The 22,643-nt window shown below is 42.0% G+C and overlaps 1 protein-coding gene across 1 annotated transcript in view; it reads left to right on the forward strand.

The window, feature by feature from the left end:
• TNFRSF21 (TNF receptor superfamily member 21) overlaps nucleotides 1-19,854 on the forward strand; it is a 79,336-nt gene extending 59,482 nt beyond the window's left edge. Inside the window, exons 5-6 of the mRNA XM_007517839.3 lie at nucleotides 15,965-16,193; nucleotides 18,388-19,854. Coding sequence (XP_007517901.1) covers nucleotides 15,965-16,193; nucleotides 18,388-18,617 — 459 coding nt within the window. The 3' untranslated portion in view covers nucleotides 18,618-19,854. The remainder of the gene's footprint in view (nucleotides 1-15,964; nucleotides 16,194-18,387) is intronic.
• The last annotated feature ends 2,789 nt before the right edge of the window (nucleotides 19,855-22,643 follow it).

Here is a 22,643-nt window from a genome sequence, read left to right on the forward strand (position 1 = left end):
TTGAATTTCGGCTTAATAATGGTTTTTCTTTTAACACTTTTATGCCTGGGTTTAAGTTTGTCCCACTAAACAGTGAAAGAGATGACGTGGTTTTATTTTTAACTCAATATTATATAACAAATTATGTGTGTAATATTATACCAGACACTTGGGGAAATACATAAATGAATGAGGGAAAGTCAGTGCCATCAAGGAAGTCAGTGTCCAGGAATAGAAGACACAGGCTCAGGAGTGAGTCCACAGGCTGGGGGAGGAGGAAGCCTTGGGTGGACAGCAGTGGGTTGCAAAGGCCCCAAAGAGGAGCCTCTGTGTGGCGTCACATGTGGAACATCATGTCCAACATCTGCATGGAACATGTATTTGGATAGTCAGTTGGCAGATGGAGCTGCTGTCAGGTTCAATGTCTTTTCTGGTAGCATATCACTCTGGGAGCACTGGCAAATTCTTTGACCTCTCCCTTTGCTGTTGTTTTTTGTTTTTTCTTTTCCTAACTAGCTCCAACTAGTATGCACAGTGGATCCCTTTAATCCTCGATATCGTTGGTACGTTAGTGTCGAGGAACACTCTCAACGTCAAAGACTCCCTAAAGTAGATGGTTGTAGGGGTCGGGTGGTAGCACACTGGGTTGAGCACACATGTTACAATGTGTAAGGGCGGGGGTTCAAGTCCCCAGTCCCCATGTGCAGGGGGAAAGCTTTGCCATTGGTGAAGTGGTGTTGCCGGTATCTCTCTGTCTCTCTCCCTCTGTATCTCCCCCGCCTCTCTGGATTTCTGGCTGTCTCTGTCCAATAAATAAATAAATATTATAATAAAAAATTAAGTAGGTGGTGGTTATCTGAGTTCAGTGTCAAGGAATTGGAAATTGTAGCTAACTAAAGGTGAAGTGTTTCCTGATGCCCAGATAAATGATCCTAGATTGGTAGAGATACTTCTCTAGGTGAGAGACTGAAGTGTCGATTTATGAGGAGAATGGCTTGCCCTCACAGTGGCTCAGTCCCTCTCAGTTCTCTCCCCCTACCTTTTTCGCATGGTGTGCATTCTGACATGCTTAACCAGAGTCGTGCTTCTCTCCACTTCCTCTCATCCTTGCCCCCAGGTGGAACTTGAGTTTTGTTTCCTCCATAGAAAACCTGGGGCAAAACTTTTTGATTCTGCCGTCTTTTCCAATACGCATTGCGATCCAAGTGGATATAAGATAAATGAAGTAACTGACTTATTAAACTCTCTCTTTCTCCCTTCCTTCCTCCATCCCTCCCTCCCTCCCTTCCTTCCTTCCTTCCTTCCTTCCTTCCTTCCTTCCTTCCTTCCTTCCTTCCTTCCTTCCTTCCTTCCTTCCTTCCTTCCGTTCTCTCTTTCTACTAAAGTAGATAGATTTAGATGTAGTTGTGCTTTAAATCCCAGAATTCCTTCATTATTTTCTTGAATAAAAGGAAATTTAAGGACATTTTAAAAGGATAATGTTGCAAAGTAACCATAGCAATTAAAAATAATATGAAGTATTACTTTAGTGGCTGCTTTGACCAGGGATTCACAAATGCAAAGGACTGGCGTTAGTCAGGCAGGAGCGTTGAGCTCTTTTTATGGTCTCTTCGATAGATTGTGGAGAGTCAGATGCCTTTGTAGCTAAGCTCTTAGTAGGCGTGGCATCAGAGCCACTGTGTTTGCTGTTGTTCATGTCTGTGGCATAAAGTGATTCTTTGTTAAGCTGTCAGTTTGCTCTGTTTGATCAACTGGGAGAATCGGCAGTGAAATGAGCTCTGGGTATGCTGTGTGACTGCTCCTGCTGCAGAGGGTGACACACTTAGTTTCTCTCTCTCTCTCTCTCTTTCCTTTCTCACCCTCCCTCCCTCCCATCCTTCCTTTCTTGCTTCCATCCTTCCTTTCTCTGTCTCCTCTTTCTTTCTTTCTTTCTTTCTCTTTCTCTCTCTTTCTTTCTTTCTTTCTTTCTCTTTCTCTCTCTTTCTTTCTTTCTTTCTTTCTTTCTTTCTTTCTTTCTTTCTTTCCTTTCTCTGTCTCCTCTTTCTTTCTTTCTTTCTTTCTCTCTTCCTTTCCTTCCTTTCTCTCCTCTTTCTTTTTTCTTTCTTTCTTTCTTTCTTTCTTTCTTTCCTTCCTTCATTCTTTCCTTTCTCTCTCTCTCTCTTTCTTTCTTTCTTTCTTTCTTTCTTTCTTCCTTTCTTTCTACTTACCAGCTGCAGGGCGCAGCTGTCCTCATCTACAGTCCGACTGACACCAACTATTTCCAGCAATCTACTCCAGTGAAGATAAGTCGCGGCAAATACAAGCTACACATTCAACCTCGTGCTGTTTGGTTATTTGCATTTGTCTTTGCCCTCAGTTTGTCAGCCGGCTCTTGGAAATAGGGCTGTTAGGTAAACTGCCACCATCAAGCCCTGCCATCTGCTGCTCTCCGGAGTGTGAAGGGTCATTTAAGGTCAAGTTGCTCTCTTGCAGGGTGTAATTGTGGGGCCTGGAGAAACTTGTGAAGGGTGAGAATGGAATATAAAGGGATTACTGATGCATACTAGGCCTATCGATTCGATTCTTGTGAATAAACCTTTCAATTGTCCTTTAATTTACACCCTTACCAGATTTCTTAAAAATTACATTGGGAGAAGTCAGAATCAACATCATGAAAGGAGACTGGTTGCGTCTACCAGTGCTGGAGATCATATTTTCATTTTTAAAAATATTTATTTATTCCCTTTTGTTGCCCTTGTTGTTTTATAGTTGTAGTTATTGTTGTTATTGATGATGTCATTGTTGGGTAAGACAGAGAGAAATGGAGAGAGGAGGGGAAGACAGAGAGGGGGAGAGAAAGACAGACACCTACAGACCTGCTTCACCACCTGTGAAGCGACTCCCCTGCAGGTGGGGAGCCAGGGATCCTTACGCTGATCCTTGTGCTTCGTGCCACAGTGCGCTTAACCTGCTGCGCTACTACCTCCGGTCTCCCCATATTTTCATTTTTTAAGCCAAAACTCTAGGGAGAAAAAAAAAAACAAAAAATGACAGCTTTCAGTTTTGGGCTTGCTCTTCTCCATCATGTATTTGTGAGACTGTCCTCTATCTGTTAGAATCCAGGTGCCAACAGCTGGTGGCAATTGGTAACAAGGCCTTTTGCGGCGATGAGCAGTAGGTTTCCGTAGACAGTAGTTAGCTGCAATGTTTGTTGGTTTGTCCCCGTCAGCCCCACTCCTATCCCCGCCCCATGGGAGAGGGACAGGACAGCAACTCTTAGCTGGGTGCTTTAATCACATTTTCCTTACTGTTTCCTTGAAAGAGCTGTTGCTCCTGCTCCTACTCCTGTTTTTTTTTTTTCTTTTCTTTTCTTTTCTTTTTGTCATGAGGGTTCTTGATGAGGTGCCCTGTCTGCATGGCAAGTCTACTGATCCCAGCTGCTTTTTTTGTTGTTGTTGTTTTCCCTTCACCTTGCCCTTTTGATTCCATTAAAAAAAATTCTTAGCAAGGAAAACTGGATTTATCCACAGCTGTGTTAAAATGCCAACCACTAAAATGACATGTAATCAAAAAGTAATCAGAAAACAAAAACCTGGAGAAAATTTTTTTGTTTTTACTGTTATAACAGTAGGTAAGGCTTTTCTGAATAGAATATAAAACTTAGAGCCATACAAGAAATATTCATTTACTTAAGTTATCTAAGAAAGTATCATATACATACCAAAAGACAATGTAAGAAGAAGGAGTTGTTTGCATCTTAGAGCTTATTTCTTTAAGGAAATAAAGAGATTTTACAAACCAATTTATGTGACCGATAAAAAAAACTTGAACAGCTTGCAAACAACATAGCTCACGGAAAAGAAAACACTGAAGATATTTAAAGATATGCAATTTTTTAAATATTTATTTATAAAGTGGAAATATTGACAAGACCATAGGATAAGAGGGGTACAGTTGCACACAGTTCCCACCACCAGAACTCCGTATCCCATCCCCTTCCTTGAAACCTTTCCTATTCTTTATCCCTCTGGGAACATAGACCCTGGATCATTATGGGATGCAGAAGGTGGAGGTCTGGCTTCCATAATTGCTTCTCTGCTGAACATGGATGTTGGCAGGTGGATCCATACTCCCAGCCTGTCTCTCTCTTTCCCTCGTGGGGCAGAACTCTGGGGAGGTGGGGCTCCAGGACACATTGGTGAGGTGTCTGCCCAGGGAAGTCAGGTTGGTGTCCTGGTAGCATCTGCAACCTGGTGTCTGAAAAAGCATTAAGATATAAAGCAGAACAAATTGTTCAATAATCTGGAACCTAAAGACAAGAATAGAGCAGCTGAGATTGGGGGGGGGTCTCCATTTTGGAAAAAAGATATTAGGTCCATTTTAGATATATTCCAAGGGCCTCATGAGCTTACTAAATTTTGCCTGAGCCCAACAGTTAATATGATATGCACATTTTTTTAACCCTGTTCAGAAGCATTATCTACGAAAGTACACACAGTTATCCATGTATAGGAATATATCCTACCTCTATTCCCATATGGGCCCTACAGATATACAGAATGTCCACATATTCATTGTAGCACCATTTGGAATAACACAAGTGGGACCAACATAAATGCCCTTCAGTAGAAGACCAGTTATATAAGCTTATCCAGACAAGTACATAACAGTTGGCAAAAAAGTGTGGCTCAGCACTTTATCTCCTAACCTCAAAACTGGTTTTTAAGTTTTAAAAGGCAGAGATACTATTGTAAAAGAATGTATAATAATTTAAGCGCCAGGAAAGAAAAATAGATGTTCTTAATTGTTGTCACTACAGGTTGGTTTTGGAAGTATGCCCAGTGGATTGGTAACAGAAGGAGAGGGACTCAGTGTTTAGGACCTAAAAGACACCAGTAAGGAAGAAGTATTTTCTTCACTGTTCTCCCATTTTATATCTTTGAATTTGTGTTAACACATTCTAATTCTAACAACTCAAGTAATGAGTTTATTAAGTAGTAATAGCCTAATCAAATTTGTTAAGGCTATAGAAACTTGAAGACAATGATAGATGTCTTTAAAAAAGAAAAAAGAAAAAAAAAAATGACCATGCAGTCACATTCTGTGCTGTAGAATGTCCTCAGGCAAGCTTCTTTAAATTCTTACAACTTTTTCCTTTTCTTTTTTTCTTTGCTGCCAGAGTTTTATTGCTGGGGCTCTGTAACTGCATCATGAATCCATTGCTTCTGGTGGCCATCTTTTTCCTTTGTTGTTGTTGAGTAGAACAGAGAAAAATTGAGAGGAGAAGATAGAGAGGGAGAGAGAAAGAAACCTGCAGACCTGCTTTACAACTTGTGAAGCAGCCCCCCTCAACCCCCGCAGGTGAGGAGGTGGGGGGCTCGAACTGGGATCTTTGTGCCAGTCCTTGTGCTTTGCACTGTGCGCCAAACCCGGTGTGCTACCGCCCAGCCCCCTCTTTCTTTCTTTCTTTCTTTCTTTCTTTCTTTCTTTCTTTCTTTCTTTCTTTCTCTCTCTCTTTCTCTCTCTCTTTCTTTCTTTCTTTCTTTCTTTCTTTCTTTCTTTCTTTCTTTCTTTCATCTATTTATAAAAAGAAAACATTGACAAAACCATAGGATAAGAGAGGTACAACTTCACACAGTTCCCACCACCAGAACTCCATATCCCATCCCCTCCCCTGATAGCTTTCCTATTCTTTATCCCTCTAGAAGTATGGACCCAGGGTCATTGTGGGATGCAGAAGGTGGAAGGTCTGGCTTCTGTAGTTGCTTCCCTGCTGAACATGGGTATTGACAGGTCAATCCATACTCCCAGCCAGCCTCTCTCTTTCCCAAGTGGGGTGGGGGCTCTGGGGAAGCAGAGCTCTAGGACACATTGGTGGGATTATCTGTCCAGGGAAGTCTGGTCAGCATCATGGTAGCATCTGGAACCTGGTGGCTGAAAGGAGAGTTACATACAAAGCCAAACAAATTGTTGTTGATCAATCATGAACTTAAAGGCTGGAATAGTGCAGATGAAGGGTTGGAGGGTCTTCCATTTTGTAGATAGCTAGTAGGCATATTTTAGTTATATTCCAAAGGGCCTGTGGCTATACTAGTTTTTTTTTTTTTCCCCTGAGCCTGAAATCTGATATGCAGGTGGATCCAAGTTATTGTCTGGGGAGATGATGCCATGGCTGGAGAAGGACCAGAAAGCTGAATCAGGGAAGAGAGTAGCTCCCAAATATGGGAAAGGGGTATAAATATCATTGACAGTAAACCCCATCTATTTGATTTGGTCTGGGGCCCGTATTCAGCTTAGGAGTCTATGTGACCTCTGCATCCCTGTAGATCTGAGCTCACATTCTGTGGTCATGAGTAGGAACATTCCAAGCTGCCCCAATATCAGGACCCTCTTTCTCAGGTATAGCATAGAGTATGTTGTCCATCCTCCGGAGGATGAAACATTCTCTATCATTAATGATCCAAGTTGAGGGCAAGGTCCTATGGTGGAGGGGGCCCACAAAAGGGTCTGTTTTGTTGTTCCTGATAGAGATGACCGGTAACAAGGTGAGAGGGATTTATTTGAGGTCTAGGCCTATTATGTCTGTTTGAGAATCTCAGGACTCTCTGAATAGGGCCCCAGCTGATGGCCAGCCCCCTCTTAACAACTTTTTAATCACAGAGGCTCTTTCTTTTGTAGGGAAGGTTCCCTAACAGGCATCACGGAGTGAATGTTAGGGGAGGATTTACAGCTGAGTGTGCTTTCTCTGTTATGTCTGTGGGGTCTGGCTTTCATAAAAGTCACGCTGTACATTTGAATCAGAGTGAGTTCCTGCTCCCAAGCCTGAGAGCCCACTGTCTTCACTTCCCTTTTGGAGAAGCTAGTCCATGAGTCAGCTCAGGCTTCAACATCATGATTTGTGTCAGCAGCTGGGTGGGGCAGGCCCTCCCTCTCTCTCTCTTTATTTCCCTCTCTTCTGAGCCAGCTGGTTCATACCAGTTTGGGCAGCTTTGGGCTGCCCTCCTAGCTGACCCTTCCTGTGGCTTTTCCCTGTGCTCCCGGGAAAGAAATAGCCCTCTTTCTTAGGAACAAGGACTGGTCACCAATCCCAGCACTTTAATATGCATGAATCTGCAGACTTTCGGATTCAACCTTGAAATGAATTTAGAAAGGATTAGAATTAGTGGATATCCATATATAAAATTTTCACAAAGACAATTGGAGTCTGAGGTCCTTAAGAGAAAAAGGGCACTATAGTCAGTTAACTTGGGCTAAAATATAATCATAGTCATAGAAAGATTGCCATTCAAACTAAATCTTTTCATTGCCCTATGCTTGCATGTTTTTGGCTGAGTTGCTCAGAATCTTTCTTCAGGTTCTGCTGTGGACTCCCCAATCTGCAGGGCAGCAATACACATTCACTCAGTTCTGGTATCTCTCTGGTCTGGTTATCCAAGCAAGATCAGCAGGATACTTACTGTCCTCTATCCCGTGACCTCCACTGACCCCAGGGAGATCTGGATATCCCTAAGATCCGTGATATTCTGGTGACTAGATTGAAGCGTCAGCGCTGAAAGCAACTCCTTACCTCCGTTTCCTAGGGTCTGAGTGGTAGGAGAAGGAAAAAAAGAAAGAAAGAAAGAAAGAAAGAAAGAAAGAAAGAAAGAAAGAAAGAAAGGAGAAGCCGAAGCCTGAGGAAAGTTTGGGGGATTTTTGTGTAAAGTTTGACTCTAATTTTCTAATTTTTATTTGTTATTATTGAGAGGCCAGAATACTCTCTGTTATTTTAGGAGATAAGGAACTAAGACAATGCAAGGAGTGCATTTTCCTAAGGAGCTGTCTTCCTGCCCCCTTCTTTTTTTTTAATTAGTGATAATGATTAACAAGATGTAAGATAGCAGGAGTATATTCCACACAGTTTCCAATACCAGAGTTCAGTGTCCGCAGCCCCTCCATTGGAAACTTCCCTATTCTTTATCCCTCTGGGAGTATGGACCAAAATTCTTTATGGAGACCAGATGGTGGGAGTTCCGGCTTCTGTCATTGTTTCTCTGCTGGACATGGGTGTTGGCAGGTGGATCCACACCCCCAGCCTGTTTCTATCTTTCCCTAGTGGGGCAGGGAAGGTGGGGTTCTAGGATTCATTCATGAGGTCATTTGCCCAGGGAGGTCAGCATGGAATCATAGTAGTGTCTGCAATTTGGTTGAATGGCAGTAAGCTATAAAGCAGGACAAAGTGTTTAATAAACAGGAACCCAAAAGTAGGAATAGAGCAGATGAAATTAGGGATCTTCATGTGGGAAGAAGCTAGGAAATATATTTCAGGTATATTCCAAGGGGCCCATGGCTATTTTTGCCTGAGCCTGATAGCTGACATGCAGATGGACTAAAAATATTGTCTGGGAAGATGGCCTCAGAGTTGAGAATAGGGCTAGAAAGCTGGATTAGGGCAAAGCATAGGTAAAGGAAAAGACAGCATTTGAATAGAGATGATTTAGACTAATTGTGCTCATTGAGAAATGAGAAATCTGTCTTGAGGGGAATTTTTTTTTTTCTAAGACCACACAGTTAGTTAACGGTATGTATGTATCTCATCTCTTCCCATTATATATATATATATATTAGTCTAAATCATCTCTATTCAAATGCTGTCTTTTCCTTTACCGTCTGTCTTCCTAACCTCACCCCAATACTCTTTCTCCTCCAGGGGTAACCTGTAACTGCTTCATTCAATTATAGTTTACCACTGAGTGCATTTCAATTACTACTCAATGTCAATTTCCTTGCTGTGACACAATCTGGTATTTTTTTAAATATTTATTTTATATATATATATAATATCCAATAATAAAAATGTATATAATATTTTTATTTATTTTTATTATTGGATAGAGACAGAGAGAAATTGAAAGGGGAGGAGGAGATAGAGAGGGAAAGACACAAAGACACCTGCAGCCCTGCCTCACCATTTATGAAGCTTTCCCTCTGCAGGTGGGGACCAGGGACTTGAACCCGGGTCCATGAACACTGTAATGTGTGTGCTTAACCAGGTTCACCACCACCTGGCCCCTCTCTTCCTTCTTTTGAGGATGTTCCAGGCTTTTCATGATTTCTGCTTTTAGGAGTTGACTTTGTGGATCATACCGTGCATATTGAGGAGATGGTTTCTGAAGCTGGAATTCTTGAGCCATTTCCCTGAGGGATTCTGCTAGGACAGCAGTGGACGGCAAGCTGGATTATTGGGAGAAAAAATAACCTCAAACCTTTGTCCATTCAAATATCACCCTTGCCATGAATAAGTCTTCCAGGGATGTTTTTCACCATTCCTGGCTCCACTACCCTGAGGAACTAGAAAAACCTTGCACAGGATGTCATTTTGAAGCCAGGGCAGGGAGATAGCATAATGATTATGCAAAAGACCTTAGGTACTGAGGCCCTAGGTCAAGTCCCCATGTGTCCTGGATCCTGGCCTCCTCAGAGTCCTTCCTGCCTCACTTTGGAAAGAGAGAGGCAGGCTGGGAGTATGGATCGACCTGTCAACGCCCATGTTCAGCGGGGAAGCAATTACAGAAGCCAGACCTTCCACCTTCTGCATCCCACAATGACCCTGGGTCCATACTCCCAGAGGGATAAAGAACAGGAAAGCTATGGAGGGGGGTGGGATATGGAGTTCTGGTGGTGGGTGGGAATTGTGTGGAGTTGGTACCCCTCTTATCCTATAGTCTTGCCAATATTTCCATTTTATAAATATATATATTTTAATCACAATTAGGAACTATTAGGGCCCATCTTTCTTGGGTCTTATCCTATGGTCTTGTCATTATTTCCATTTTATAAATAAAAATTAAAAATAAATAATCTATAGGGCAAAAATAATGTCTATAGGGCAGTGGTCAGAGAAGTGACTTTTTGACTTGGCGTTTCCTTAAAAGATAGATCATCTTTCAGCTTCAGTTTCAGGTTGTGATTTGATTGACACTCAGAGAGGGCACATTAGTTCTGAGACTTTGTTGTGGGACCAAGGGTTGTAAGGATACAACTGGGAATGGAAAAAGGACAGAAGAAGACAGCTGTTGCTCACTTAAGTACACCTTGAATGAGAATTAAATGATTGTCCTATTAGTCCGGGAGGTGGCGAAGTGGTAAAGCTTTGGACTCTCAAGCATGAGTTCCCGAGTTCGATCCCCGGCAGCACATGTACCAGAGTGATGTCTGGTTCTTTCTCTCTCATCCTGTGTTTCTCATAAATAAATAAACTCTAAAAAAAAAAAGAGAGAGAGAGAGAGATTGTCCTCAGAAATACTGCTATGAACCTTTGTTGCCCAAAGACTTTCAAACTTGAAGTCTAAAAGTAACACCTTTTATTTTTTTTAATTTCTTTATTGGGGGATTCATGTTTTACATTCGACAGTAAATATAACCATTTGTACATGTGTACCATTTCTCAGTTTTCCACGGAACAGTACGATCCCCACTAGGCCCTCTGCCATCCTTTCTGGACCTGTATTCTCCCTGCCTCCCACCCCAGTGTCTTTTACTTTGGTGCAATATGCCAACTCCAGTAAAAGCAGCCATCTTGATTACCTGAGTCACTTGCATAGATCCGTATACCCAGCCACTGTGGTACTCACAAAGGAGAGGCATCAGATCAGCAGTGGAATTCTGGGTGTGACTCAGCCTTGGAGAAAGGTGATCCATTTATCTCTCTTCCTTTATCAGTCTTCACTAATAAATTCAATATCTGGAAGGGCTAGATGTACTTGCCTGGAGACTAATGGGGTAGGGAAGAGGGACATTGGGAGTCCTTTTAGCCAAAAAGAAATCGCCCTAACTTGATGTTTATACAGTAGAAGCATTTTGGTTCTGGGTGCTTGGGGAAGTCTCTCCTCACTATCCTAGCCTTTTCCTCTACCTCCCCATCCGTTAATCTAGTTTTCTGTCTCTGTCATTTCTCAACTGTGTCTTCCAAGTTAGTATAATTACCTCATGGCGATAAAGCAAAAAAAAAAAATTTTTTTTTTTTTTCTGCAAGTATCTCCAAAGAGACTTCAAAAATTAAGTGGGTATATAGCTCTTATTAGCCAAGTTTTCCAAGATGCCTCTTACGTATTTGTTTTTCCTTTAGATCTGCAGTAAGTTGGGGATAGTATTGTTCCTTTGTGCCTGAGGAGGTATGGAGAGAGGAACTCAGCTGAGTAGATGATCCTTCAACCACTCTGTTTCTTAGCTACCAGAATAAATAAGCTGCACTGCAGTCACAACACTCTAGTTAGCTGGAAGAAAATAGACTTAGCAGTGGCGACTGCTTTACAAATAACATTTGCTGTTTTTCTGATTGTAAATGTTAAGGTGGCCTTATGGAAATCTTAGAAATCTCCAGGGAATGTGAGGAATAAATGATATTCCTTGTGCTCTATTATGTGTGTATAGTCTGATAAGTTTTATATATTCATTTTCCCTTTTGTTGCCCTGGTAGTTTAATAACCTTGCCGTTGTTGTTGTCATTATTATTGTCATTGTTGTCATTGCTGTTGGATAGGACAGAGAGAAATGGAGAGAGGAGGGCAAGACAGAGGGGGAGAGAAAGAGAGACACCTGCAGACCTGCTTCACCGCCTGTGAAACCAACTCCCTGCAGGTGGAGAGGCAGGGACTCGAACCAGTGATATGTTTTTGCAAAAATAAAATAAAGTCCTTTTCTTCTCATGGATTCCCAATGACTTATGATTGTTTTGGCTAGGGAGTCAAAGGTGACAGTTTTTAAGGGTGCATTATTACAAACCAGCTTTGATGGATATGACAAATATTAAGGTAAAGGAAATAAGTGTTTTTCTAGGAGCATTTTCTTAGAGGAAAAAAAATACAAATAGCTTTAAGGGAGCATGGCTTTCTGTCATCAGGGGCTGGGCAGTGGCACACTTGGTAGAGAGCACATGTTTCTGGGTTCAAAGACTTGAGTTCAAGCCCTTGGTCCTCACTTATGGGGTCTGAGAGGCAAGCTTCACAGGCAGTGAAACAAGGCTGTAGGTGTCTCTCTTTCTTCCTCCCCCTTCCTGCTCAATTTCTCTCTGTCTCTATTTAAAAGAAGAAGGAAAGGAAAGGGAAAGGAAGAGACAAAAAATCACCAGGAGTGGTGGATTTATTGTGCCAGGGGGTGTAGCCCCAGTGATAATCACGGTGGCAATCAAAAAATAAAAATAGAAAAACAAATAAAAACTTATTGCAGTTATCAGCTTGGATTTTGAACAAAGTTTATGATATTTGGACTTTATAATTGAATAGATTTTCTAGAAAAGTAATTTTCCAGTGGTCTCTGATTTTAGCTATGGTCATTAGTTCCACTGTGGCAATGACATAAACCGTTCCTTAAGGACCTTTCCCTAGTGGCTTGTTCTTTCTTAATTACAGGGGAATATTCCTCTATCCTTCCAAATTGTGTCACAAATTCCACCTTTGACAAAAGTGTATGTGTGTGGGGGGAATCAGATATTTAAAGTTTTGAACTCAGTTCAGGAAGTAAGTGGGTGGACTTCTTAGTCTGTAGGCATGTGATTTGTGGGTGAGAATTTCTTTTTAAAGCTGGAACAGTGTACTATAGTGACTGACCGTGTCATCCAATGTAATGTCCCTGAGAACCGAGAGGAGGCAAGCACTCTTTGTCTAACTGGGTGAATAAAAAATGTGTCTTGGCATGAATGGCATTGTGCATTTGCAGGGGTGAGGAACATGTGCCAAGGCCTACTGTATTCAAATCTAAACGTATACGTACAACTGTACTATAAATCCTTGTTCCCTCCAATAAGATTTAAAAAATAAAATAGAGGGTCTGAGTGGTAGCGCAGCGGGTTAAGTGCACATGGCGCGAAGCGCAAGGACTGGCATAAGGATCCTGGTTTGAGCCCCGGGCTCCCTACCTGCAGGGGGGTTGCTTCACAGAAAGTGCTCCAAGGGGAGTCCGGTGATAGCGCAGCAGGTTAAGTGCAGGTGGCACAAAGCGCAATGACTGGCGTAAGGATCCCGGTTCGAGCCCCCGGCTCCCCACCTGCGGGGGAGTCACTTCACAGGCGGTGAAGCACGTCTGCAGGTGTCTGTCTTTCTCTCCCCCTCTCTATCTTCCCCTCCTGTCTCCATTTCTTTCTGTCCTAGCCAACAACGACAACATCAATAACAACAACAATGATAACTACAACAGTAAGAAAAAAGCGTACAGTCCATGACCTTTACGTTGGTGGTCACCTGTAAGAATGTCTCAGGCCATAAGGTTGTATAAGAGGCAGTTGTGTTCACTTTGTGCATTTTACAACTACTCAAGGGTAATAATCTGAAACAAAGGTCAATGTCTTCCTGGTCAGGGCACTTGAAAATGTTTTCAGTCAAGTTATTAGGATTCAGAGGATGACTCACAGCTCTGAGTATGATGGATGTCACCCCCTGAACCCTGCCCTGTGTGACTTTTTCTCACCTGACTCCCAGATTTTCATTTAGGCTGGAAAAACCACTGAGAAAGTAAGGTCGGTGAACTAGGTGTGGACTGCCCAAGTTCATGATGAGGCCTAGTGGCTCAGCCAAGCACATGCACGTTAAGGATCAGCTTTCTCTTATTAGCTGTGCATCTTCGCTAGAGAGTAGAATGACTGTACCCACCCCTTCATCTCCACTCTATTCTCCACCTGTGTGTAGGACATTGTTACAGTTCACCTGTAACAATCGCCATCATGTCAGTGTTATAACTCAATTTGCTACTTGAAATCTTGCTTCTCTCAAGTCCTGTCTCCACACGCTGGCCATTAGCGATGAAGCTCAATGGATTAGCTCAATGGCTTCATCTAAAACTGCCTTGGTGGTTTGCCTACTTGCTAGTTAACTTTCTCAGCCCACTCCAGAAGCAGGCTGCACAGTTTCCATTCCATCCTTGGAGCTGATAAGGACCAGAGGGTAGTCTCTCTGCTCTCCTCTCCTCGGCTTCGGCTCTGATGTTCCTCTGTTCTCATTGCTTTAAGCAGATGTAATTCTTGAGTGACCTTAAGTCAGAAAACCTGGGGTCTGGTCTGAGTCCTGCTGCTTACTGTTTGGGAACCCCTTATTAGGAAACTTTCTTTTCCAGACCTTAGTTCTTTAGCTATAAAGAATGTATGTGTGGTTAAGCGCATGTGGCACAAAGTGCAAGGGCCCACGCAAAGATCCCGGTTCGAGCCCCCGGCTCCCTACCTGCAGGGAGGTTGCTTCACAGGCAGTGAAGCAGGTCTGCAGGTGCCTATCTTTCTCTCCCCCTTCTCTGTCTTTCCCTTATCTCTGTCCTATCAAAAAAAAATGACATCAATAACAAGAATAATAATAACCACAACAAAGATAAAACAACAAGGATAACAAAAGGGAAAATATAGCCTCCAGGACCAATGGATTTGTAATCCCCAGCAATAACCCTGGAGGCAAAAAAAAAATGTATTTGTACCTTTTTTTTTAATCCCTATTTATTTATTTATTGGATAGACACAGCCAGAAATTGAGAGGGAAGGGGGTGATAGGAGTGATAGGAAGAGAGACACCTGCAGCCCTGCTTCACCAATCAACAAAGCTTTCCCTTGTAGGTGGGACCGGGCACTCGAACCCGGGTCCTTAAGCACTATAACGTGCACTCAGCCAGGTGTGCCACCACCCAGCCTCTAAAGACTGTATTTGTTTACTAGTGCCACCATATAAAACACCTCTGGCTGGGTGGCATAGAACAACATGCATTTATTGTCTCACAGTCTTGGTGACAATTTTACAATTCTGGTGGAAATTCTAGATTTTCTCTGGAAAATCGAATTCAAGGTATTTACAGAATTGATTTCTTCCAAGACATCGTTGTCTTCTCCTTGTAATTTCATAGTCCTTGTGCTTTGTATGTCCATCCTAGTGTCCAGTCTCCTCTCGTAAGGACACTAGTCACATTGCATTAGTACTCAATTTTACTGAATTATCTCTTCAAACTCTCCGTGTCCAAATCCAGTCAGATTTCTGGATTGAAAACTCCAACAGAAGAATTTTAAGCAAGGCGGTCATAATGCAGCCCATATCAAAGGAAAAGAGCCTAGATAATATAGAAAACATTTTCACTTCTACAAAATACTGTCTTGAGTCTGAGGGCTTCTCTTTCGCGTTGATAATCTAGTTTCACTCTCGTGAGTTAACTGTTTGGTACATGTGCTTTTTTTTTTATTAATATTTCTTTTTTTTTTTATTTATTCCCTTTTGTTGCCCTTGTTGTTTTATTGTTGTAGTTATTATTATTGTTGTCGTCATTGTTGGATAGGACAGAGACAGAACTGGAGAGAGAGGAGGGGAAGACAGAGAGAGGGAGAGAAAGATAGACACCTGCAGACCTGCTTCACCGCCTGTGAAGTGACTCCCCTGCAGGTGGGGAGCCGGGGCTCGAACCGGGATCCTTATGCCCGTCCTTGTGCTTTGCGCCACCTGCACTTAACCCGCTGCGCTACAGCCCGACTCCCACATGTGCTTTTTTTATGCTGACTACCTGTACATAGTGTTGTGTATTTCAAGTAGCTTGTAAAGGACTTTTGGAAATATTTTGGAAATATCAGAAAATTTATAGAGGGTTGGGGAAACAGCATAATGGTTTATGCAAAATGCCTTTCATACCAGAAGCACCAGAGATCCCAGGTTCAGTCCCCCAGCACTACCACAAGCCACTGAGCAATGAGTGCTGTGATAATAAATAAATAAATAAATAAATAAATAAATAAATAAATAAAATCACTGAATCAGTATTGATTCCTCACTGAGTTTTGATAGGTTAGGAGTGGTGTGTGTGTGTGTGTGTGTGTGTGTGTGTGTGTGTGTCTAGCCACTATAGAATGTTGCAAATAGTCAAAGGGAATTTTTGTATATGAAATGAAACAAAATGCTACTAGAGAGAATTTTGTCTCTTTTTTTTTTTTTTTTTTGGTTTGAAATTTCTCTACTTGTATCCCAAAACAAACACAGATTTTATTTTCTTCCCTTTCTTTTCGGCCTCCCCCCCACAGCTGGAAGCAGACAAGCTGACCCTCCCTATGAGCCCCAGCCCACGCAGCCCGAGCCCCATCCCCAGCCCCAATGCAAAACTTGAGAATTCCACCGTCCTGGCAGTGGGGCCTTCCCCGCCGGATAAGAGCAAGGGCTTCTTCCTGGATGAAGCGGAACCTCTTCTCCGTTGTGACTCCACATCCAGCGGCTCCTCAGCACTGAGCAGGACAGGCTCCTTTATTACCAAAGGTAACACTTTGCATTCATTTTCCAAACCAAGCCCGGAGAGAGTTCAGGGATTGTCCCTGACCTGAAGCTGATCTGAGAGCAACCACGTCCTTGTCTAGTGAGGAACTAACTGCCTCAAAGGTCTTTATAACCGGCACTACCGGCCAGTATCGGTTCTGGGCACCCTCACCCTTCGTGATGCTATCAGAAAATTGTTTCGAGAAAGGTCTGATAACATGTTGCCTGGCAGGTTTTTTTTTTTTTTTTTTTTTTTTTTTTTTGAGAATTATTTACCAGGCTTGTAGAGTCCAAGGATTTTAAGTATTAACTCATCTCAGGAATCACAAATGTGGGTTTTAGACAGTCCAAGTTTTCTCTTAAGCTTGGCTGCAGATCACAATATTTTAATGATTATGGACTGATACATAGTTTGAAAATTTGAAATCATGAGAGTAAGGAACTATATAATATATTGATAGTTTCTAGTTGGATAACGTTAACTATATTTTAGTGAAAAGGTCATATTTTATCTTTTACTTTACATAAATATATTTTTTAATTTTTTAAAAAATATTTTATTTTTATTTATTTATTCCCTTTTGTTGCCCTTGTTGTTTTATTGTTGTAGTTATTATTGTTGTTGTCGTTGTTGGATAGGACAGAGAGAAATGGAGAGAGGAGGGGAAGACAGAGAGGAGGAGAGAAAGATAGACACCTGCAGACCTGCTTCACCGCCTGTGAAGCGACTCCCCTGCAGGTGGGAAGCCGGGGTTCGAACTTTACATATATTTATAAAAGTGTTCTGTTTTATGTATTTATTTTAGACAATTTACTTATATTCCCCTACTTTTATTTATGATTTATAGTATATATTTCATGTTACACATCTCATTTTAGAGAAGGGACTTTTTTTCTTCAAGTTTTTTAGAGAGAGAGAGACCATAAAACCAAAGTTTTCTTCAGTGCACTGGGGTCTAGGCTTAAGTCTGCACCACGCTCATTACACATCCAAATGAACTATATTTCACTGGCCCAAGAAAGTTTTTGGTTTTTTTATTGCCAATAGGATTATTGCTGGAGTTTTGTGCCTGCGTAATGAATTCACTGTTCTCAGCAGATATTTTCCCTTTAAAAAGAAGATGTATTCCTTTTTTTATTTGACAGAACAGAGGGAAACTGAGAGGTGTAGGGCGGAAATAGAAAGGGAGAGACACAGATGCCTACAGACTGTCACAGCTGGTGAAGCTTCCCCCCTGCATGTGGGCCCAGGGATTTGAACTCAGGTCCCTGCATGTGGTGATGCAAGCACTCTACTGGGTGCACCACTGCCTCCACAAGGCTATAATAATAATAATGACAATAATGATGATGATGATGATGATGATGATGATAATGTTCTAATTCTTCACCCATTGCAAAATGTAACCCAAGAAGCAAAATCTTATTTAAGTGCCTTTACTCCCAACATTTTAACTTTAAAACATGGAAATATATTTTAGATAAGCAGCTTACACTGACTTGGAGTTTTTGAGGGGAATAATGGTGGGCTGATAACTACCTTTAGAAAATGTGCTTCAGGGAGCCGGGCGGTAACACAGCGGGTTAAGCGCAGGTGGTGCAAAGCACAAGGACCGGCATAAGGATCCCGGTTCGAACCCCGGCTCCCCACCTGCAGGGGAGTCGCTTCACAGGCGGTGAAGCAGGCCTGCAGGTGTCTGTCTTTCTCTCCCCCTCTCTGTCTTCCCCTCCTCTCTCCATTTCTCTCTGCCCTATCCAACAATAACTACAACAATAAAAAACCAACAAGGGCAACAAAAGGGAATAAATAAATATATATTTTTTAAATGTGCTTCAGATGGGGCTGAGAGTGACTCTTTAAATTTTTCTTTAAGTATTATATTTCAACATTCCCCTCCTGAGTTTCTAGAAGGCTTTTGCAAACAAATTGAAGTTCGGGGAAACATCAAGTTAGTGACACAGCAACAATGCATTCAAACCCGCCCTTGTCTGAGCTCTGTTAGGCAAATGGAATTTATTTGTTATCTTACATATAAGGCAAGGAGGAATTCCTGTGCTCAGGACGTACCTGGGGTGAATTCACTTGCCTTGTTGGGGCGGGGGAGCAGGTGGGGGTTGGAGAGCTGTGTCAGGATAAGCCAGTTGTGCCCCTTGGACTGGAAATGACTCCTCTCTTCCTTTCTCCTGTTTCTCGCAGAAAAGAAAGACACAGTGTTGCGGCAGGTACGCCTAGACCCCTGCGACTTACAACCTATTTTTGATGACATGCTTCACATCTTGAATCCCGAGGAGCTGCGTGTGATTGAGGAGACTCCTCAGGCGGAAGATAAACTAGACCGGCTATTTGAGATTATTGGAGTCAAAAGTCAGGAAGCCAGCCAAACCCTCCTGGACTCTGTTTATAGCCATCTTCCCGATCTATTGTAGGGCAGGAGGGTAGATACTGCCCTCTGGAAATACTCCAGTTATAGTGGCAGGGTGGTTTGTTTTGTTCCTGTTTGTTTTCTGGGTGTGTGTGGGTGTGTGTATGGGTATGTGTGTGTGTGTGTGTGTGTGTGTCCGATGTTTTTAGGTTTTTTTTTTTTTTAACCTTTCTGGAAAGTTAGTTTCTATGCTTTTTCAAATAGAACTATTGCAAAATACCTACCACTAATTTTTTTTTAAGGTTCCATAGTTTCTGTTCTGCCTTCTTTTTTATTTTCAAAATGATTCTCCGCACTTTAAATTTATTTAACGCACCCACAAATGCTGTGTGACCTTTCCCCGCACACTGAATCACGAGGCTCTTAACTTCTTCAAAGCGTAATGGTATCTTGTGAGTTCCATAATCAGTCTTCACATCTTTGTATTCACTACTACTATTTTTATTATTATTATTATTGATGCTACTATTTTTTATTATTTGTCACTGATGAATTTCCTTAAGGAGTAAAGAACTGTACGATCCTGTTTGAGTTTCTGTCATGCAATTAAAATTTCAGTCATCTTTTTCATCTGCCTTGTTGTATAGTCCATATTCATGGCTGAAACTTGACCACACGGTTACTGATTGTACGTCTTTCCATCTGGACTTCATGTAGTATGCTGGACTACTCATGCGTCTCTCACACTAACACGCTCGGGGCCGGAGACATGAAATCCTCAAGCCATCAAGACTTGCAATTTCAGTGGCTTGATAACTGGGCCACCAAAGAACTTGAATCTTTTCATTTTTTTATTTTTTATTTTTTTTTAGTGATCAAGCTATTCTGGGACTTAATGGCTACACTTTGGAAAGTCACAGTTGAGTGCAAGTGGTACCTCTTTCCATAGGGAATTTTGCCCAGCTTTGCTTTAAAGGATGTCTTGTGTTTTATTCTTATTACGCATATAGTCCATAGGTCCAGTCTGCCCTTGAGGCCTTGGTCTTGGTGGGTGTCTCTCATCAATCACGTTACTTAAAAGTGGCTGCGGCTGTAAGAACTCTTGTCTGATGTATTTGCAACTATGCTCCCATTTATAAACGTGGTCTCTAATAATGGTCGAGTGGCCAGGTTCTGATGCGAAGGTGGCATGGACTCCCTTTGTGTGGGTGGGGCTTCTGGGTGGTGGTGAGGGACTGGTATCTGAAAAATGCCTTCAAGTGTACTAATTTATTAATAAATGTTAGGTGTTTATTACCCGACTAGTTTGAGTGCATTGAATCCTTGGCTTGTACTGTGCTCAATTTTTGTAACTCTCTGCATAGTCTCAGAAAAAAATATATATGTTCAAGAAACCTCATCCTTCTTTTTAAAATTTTTCTTATATTTATTTTCCCTTTTGTTGCCCTTTTTTATTGTTGTAGTTATTGTTGTTATTGATGTCATCATTGTTAGTTAGGACAGAGAGAAATGGAGAGAGGAGGGGAAGACAGAGAGGGGTTGAGAAAGACAGACACCTGCAGACCTGCTTCACTGCCTGTGAAGCCACTCCCCTGCAGGTAGGGAGCTGGGCTCGAACCAGGATCCTTACACCTGTCATTGCGCTTTGCACCAAGTGTGCTTAACCCACTGCACTACCTCCTTACTCCTAACCTCATCCTTTCTAATCTATAATCATGCAAATTGGCAAGAGTTTATGTGGGGGGGGGGACATGAAAATTCATAGAGAAGACTAATAAGCACTGAATAGGCATTTTATAATATTTTGAATTAAATCAGAGACTCCTCTGTTTTGAGAGGACTTACCTTTAAAAAATGAGGACTTTTGGGTGGAGAGATACAAATGGAAACTATTGATAGGTCTTAGAATGTATATATATTGTCTCTGGGGTTATCACTGGGGCTCGGTACCAGTACTATGAATCCACTGCTCTTGGAAGCCATTTTTTTTTCCATTTTCTTGGACAGGACAGAGAAATTGAGAGAGCAGGGCAAGATAAAGGAGACAAAAAGATGGACACCTGCAGATTTACTTCACCGCTCATGAAGTGTCCCCCTCTGCAAGTGGGGAGCCAGGGACTCAAACCCAGATCCTTGTGTGGGTCCTTGTGCTCCCCTCCTATGAGCATTTAACCAGGTGCACCACCACCCGGCCCTTCAGTGTATATTCTTACCTATTTTCCATATGGGAATTTTTTTTTAATCCTGTGTATTTTTATTTAATATTTTAAAATTTATTTTAAAAAAGGAGACATTAACAAAACCATAGGATAAGAGGGGTATAACTCCACACAATTCCCACCACCAGAACTCCATATCCCACCCTCTCCCCTGATAGCTTTCCTATTCTTTATCCCTCTGGGAGTATGGACCCAAGGTCATCGTGGGATGCAGAAGGTGGAAGGTCTGGCTTCTGTAATTGCTTCCCGGCTGAACATGGATGTTGACAGGTCAATTCATACTCCCAGCCTGCCTCTCTCTTTCCCTAGTGGGGCGGGGTTCTGGGGAAGCAGATTGGTGGGATTGTCTGTCCAGGGAAGTCTGGTCAGCAACATGGTAGCATCTGGAACCTGGTGGCTGAAAGGAGAGTTAAATACAAAGCCAAACAAATTGTTGATCAATCATGAACTTAAAGGCTGGAATAGTGCAGATGAAGGGTTGGAGGGTCTTCCATTTCGTAGATAGCTCGTAGGCATATTTTAGTTAAATTCCAAAGGGCCTGTGGCTATACTTGTTTTTTGTTTTTCCCTGAGCCTGAAATCTGATATGCAGGTGGATCCAAGTTATTGTCTGGGGAGGTGATGTAATGGCTGGTAAAGGAACAGAAAGCTGGATCAGGGAAGAGAGTAGCTCCCTAATATGGGAAAGGGGTATAAATATTGTTGACTGTAAACCCATCAACTTGATTTGGTCCGGTGCCCCATATGGGAAATTGTATCTAACAGGAGTACAATTCCATATAATTCCCACCACCAGAGTTATGCATCCCATACCCTCCATTGGAAGTTTCCATATTCTTTATCTCTCTGAGAGTATGGACCAAAGCATGGTATGGACCACTTCTTGATGGGGTGCAGAAGGTGGGAGGTCTGGCTTCTATAATTGCTTCTCTGCTGGACATGAGTGTTGACAGGTGGATCCATACTCCCAGCCTGTTTCTATCTTTCCCTAGTGGGGCAGGGCTCTAGGGAGGTGGGTTTCCAGGATACAGTGTTGAGGTTGTCTGCCCAGAGAAGTCAGAATAGAATCACAGTAATGTTTACAGCTAAGATAAAAAGCAGCTCTAATTGTTTAATAAACAGGAACCCAAAGGTAGGAATGGAGCAGATGAAATTATGGGTCTTCAAGAAGCTAAGTAGTCTAATTTAGGTAATAATACATGATTCTTAATGTATTGAAATGACATCTCTCTTTTAAGTTTCTTTATTGGGGGATGAATGGTTTACAGTGGACAGTAAAAATACAATAGTTTTTACATGCGTAACACACACACACACACATGAAGAAATGCTATTCCTGGAGTGGAAGAAATAGCAGAATGGCTGTGCAGACAGACTCCAAGATCCCAGGTTCAACCCCTTGCAGTGCTCTGGTAAGGTAAAAAATAAATAAATACTGAAAAGCATCATGCACGCTCCCTTAAAAAAATACTATTCCCTTCAGAGCTGATATTTGTTTCTTTTACATCCTCTGCTCACTTTGTGAACTTCCTCAGTTGGAGCTGTCTTACTCTTGAGTGGCAGGTAGATGGCTGAACTGGAAGGTTACCAGTGTGGAGGTGGCAGAGGTGACCACAGAGTAAAGAAACAGGATCGTCAGCCGTTGTTGGGAAATCGAAGCCTGGTGCTAGAGATTACACAGGCAAAGGGAAGACTGTCATCAGTGCATTGAAAGATGAAGGGAAAGGTGATTTATTTTCCTTTTTTTTGAAAAAAGAAATATTCATTATTATTATTATACTACCTTTACTTCTTCCCTAGAGACAGTGAGAAATCAAGAGGGAAGGGAATGAGAGGGAGAGAGACAGAAAGACACCTACAGCATTGCTTGA

Source organism: Erinaceus europaeus, chromosome 4 (genome assembly GCF_950295315.1).
Source record: "Erinaceus europaeus chromosome 4, mEriEur2.1, whole genome shotgun sequence".
NCBI lineage: Eukaryota > Metazoa > Chordata > Mammalia > Eulipotyphla > Erinaceidae > Erinaceus > Erinaceus europaeus.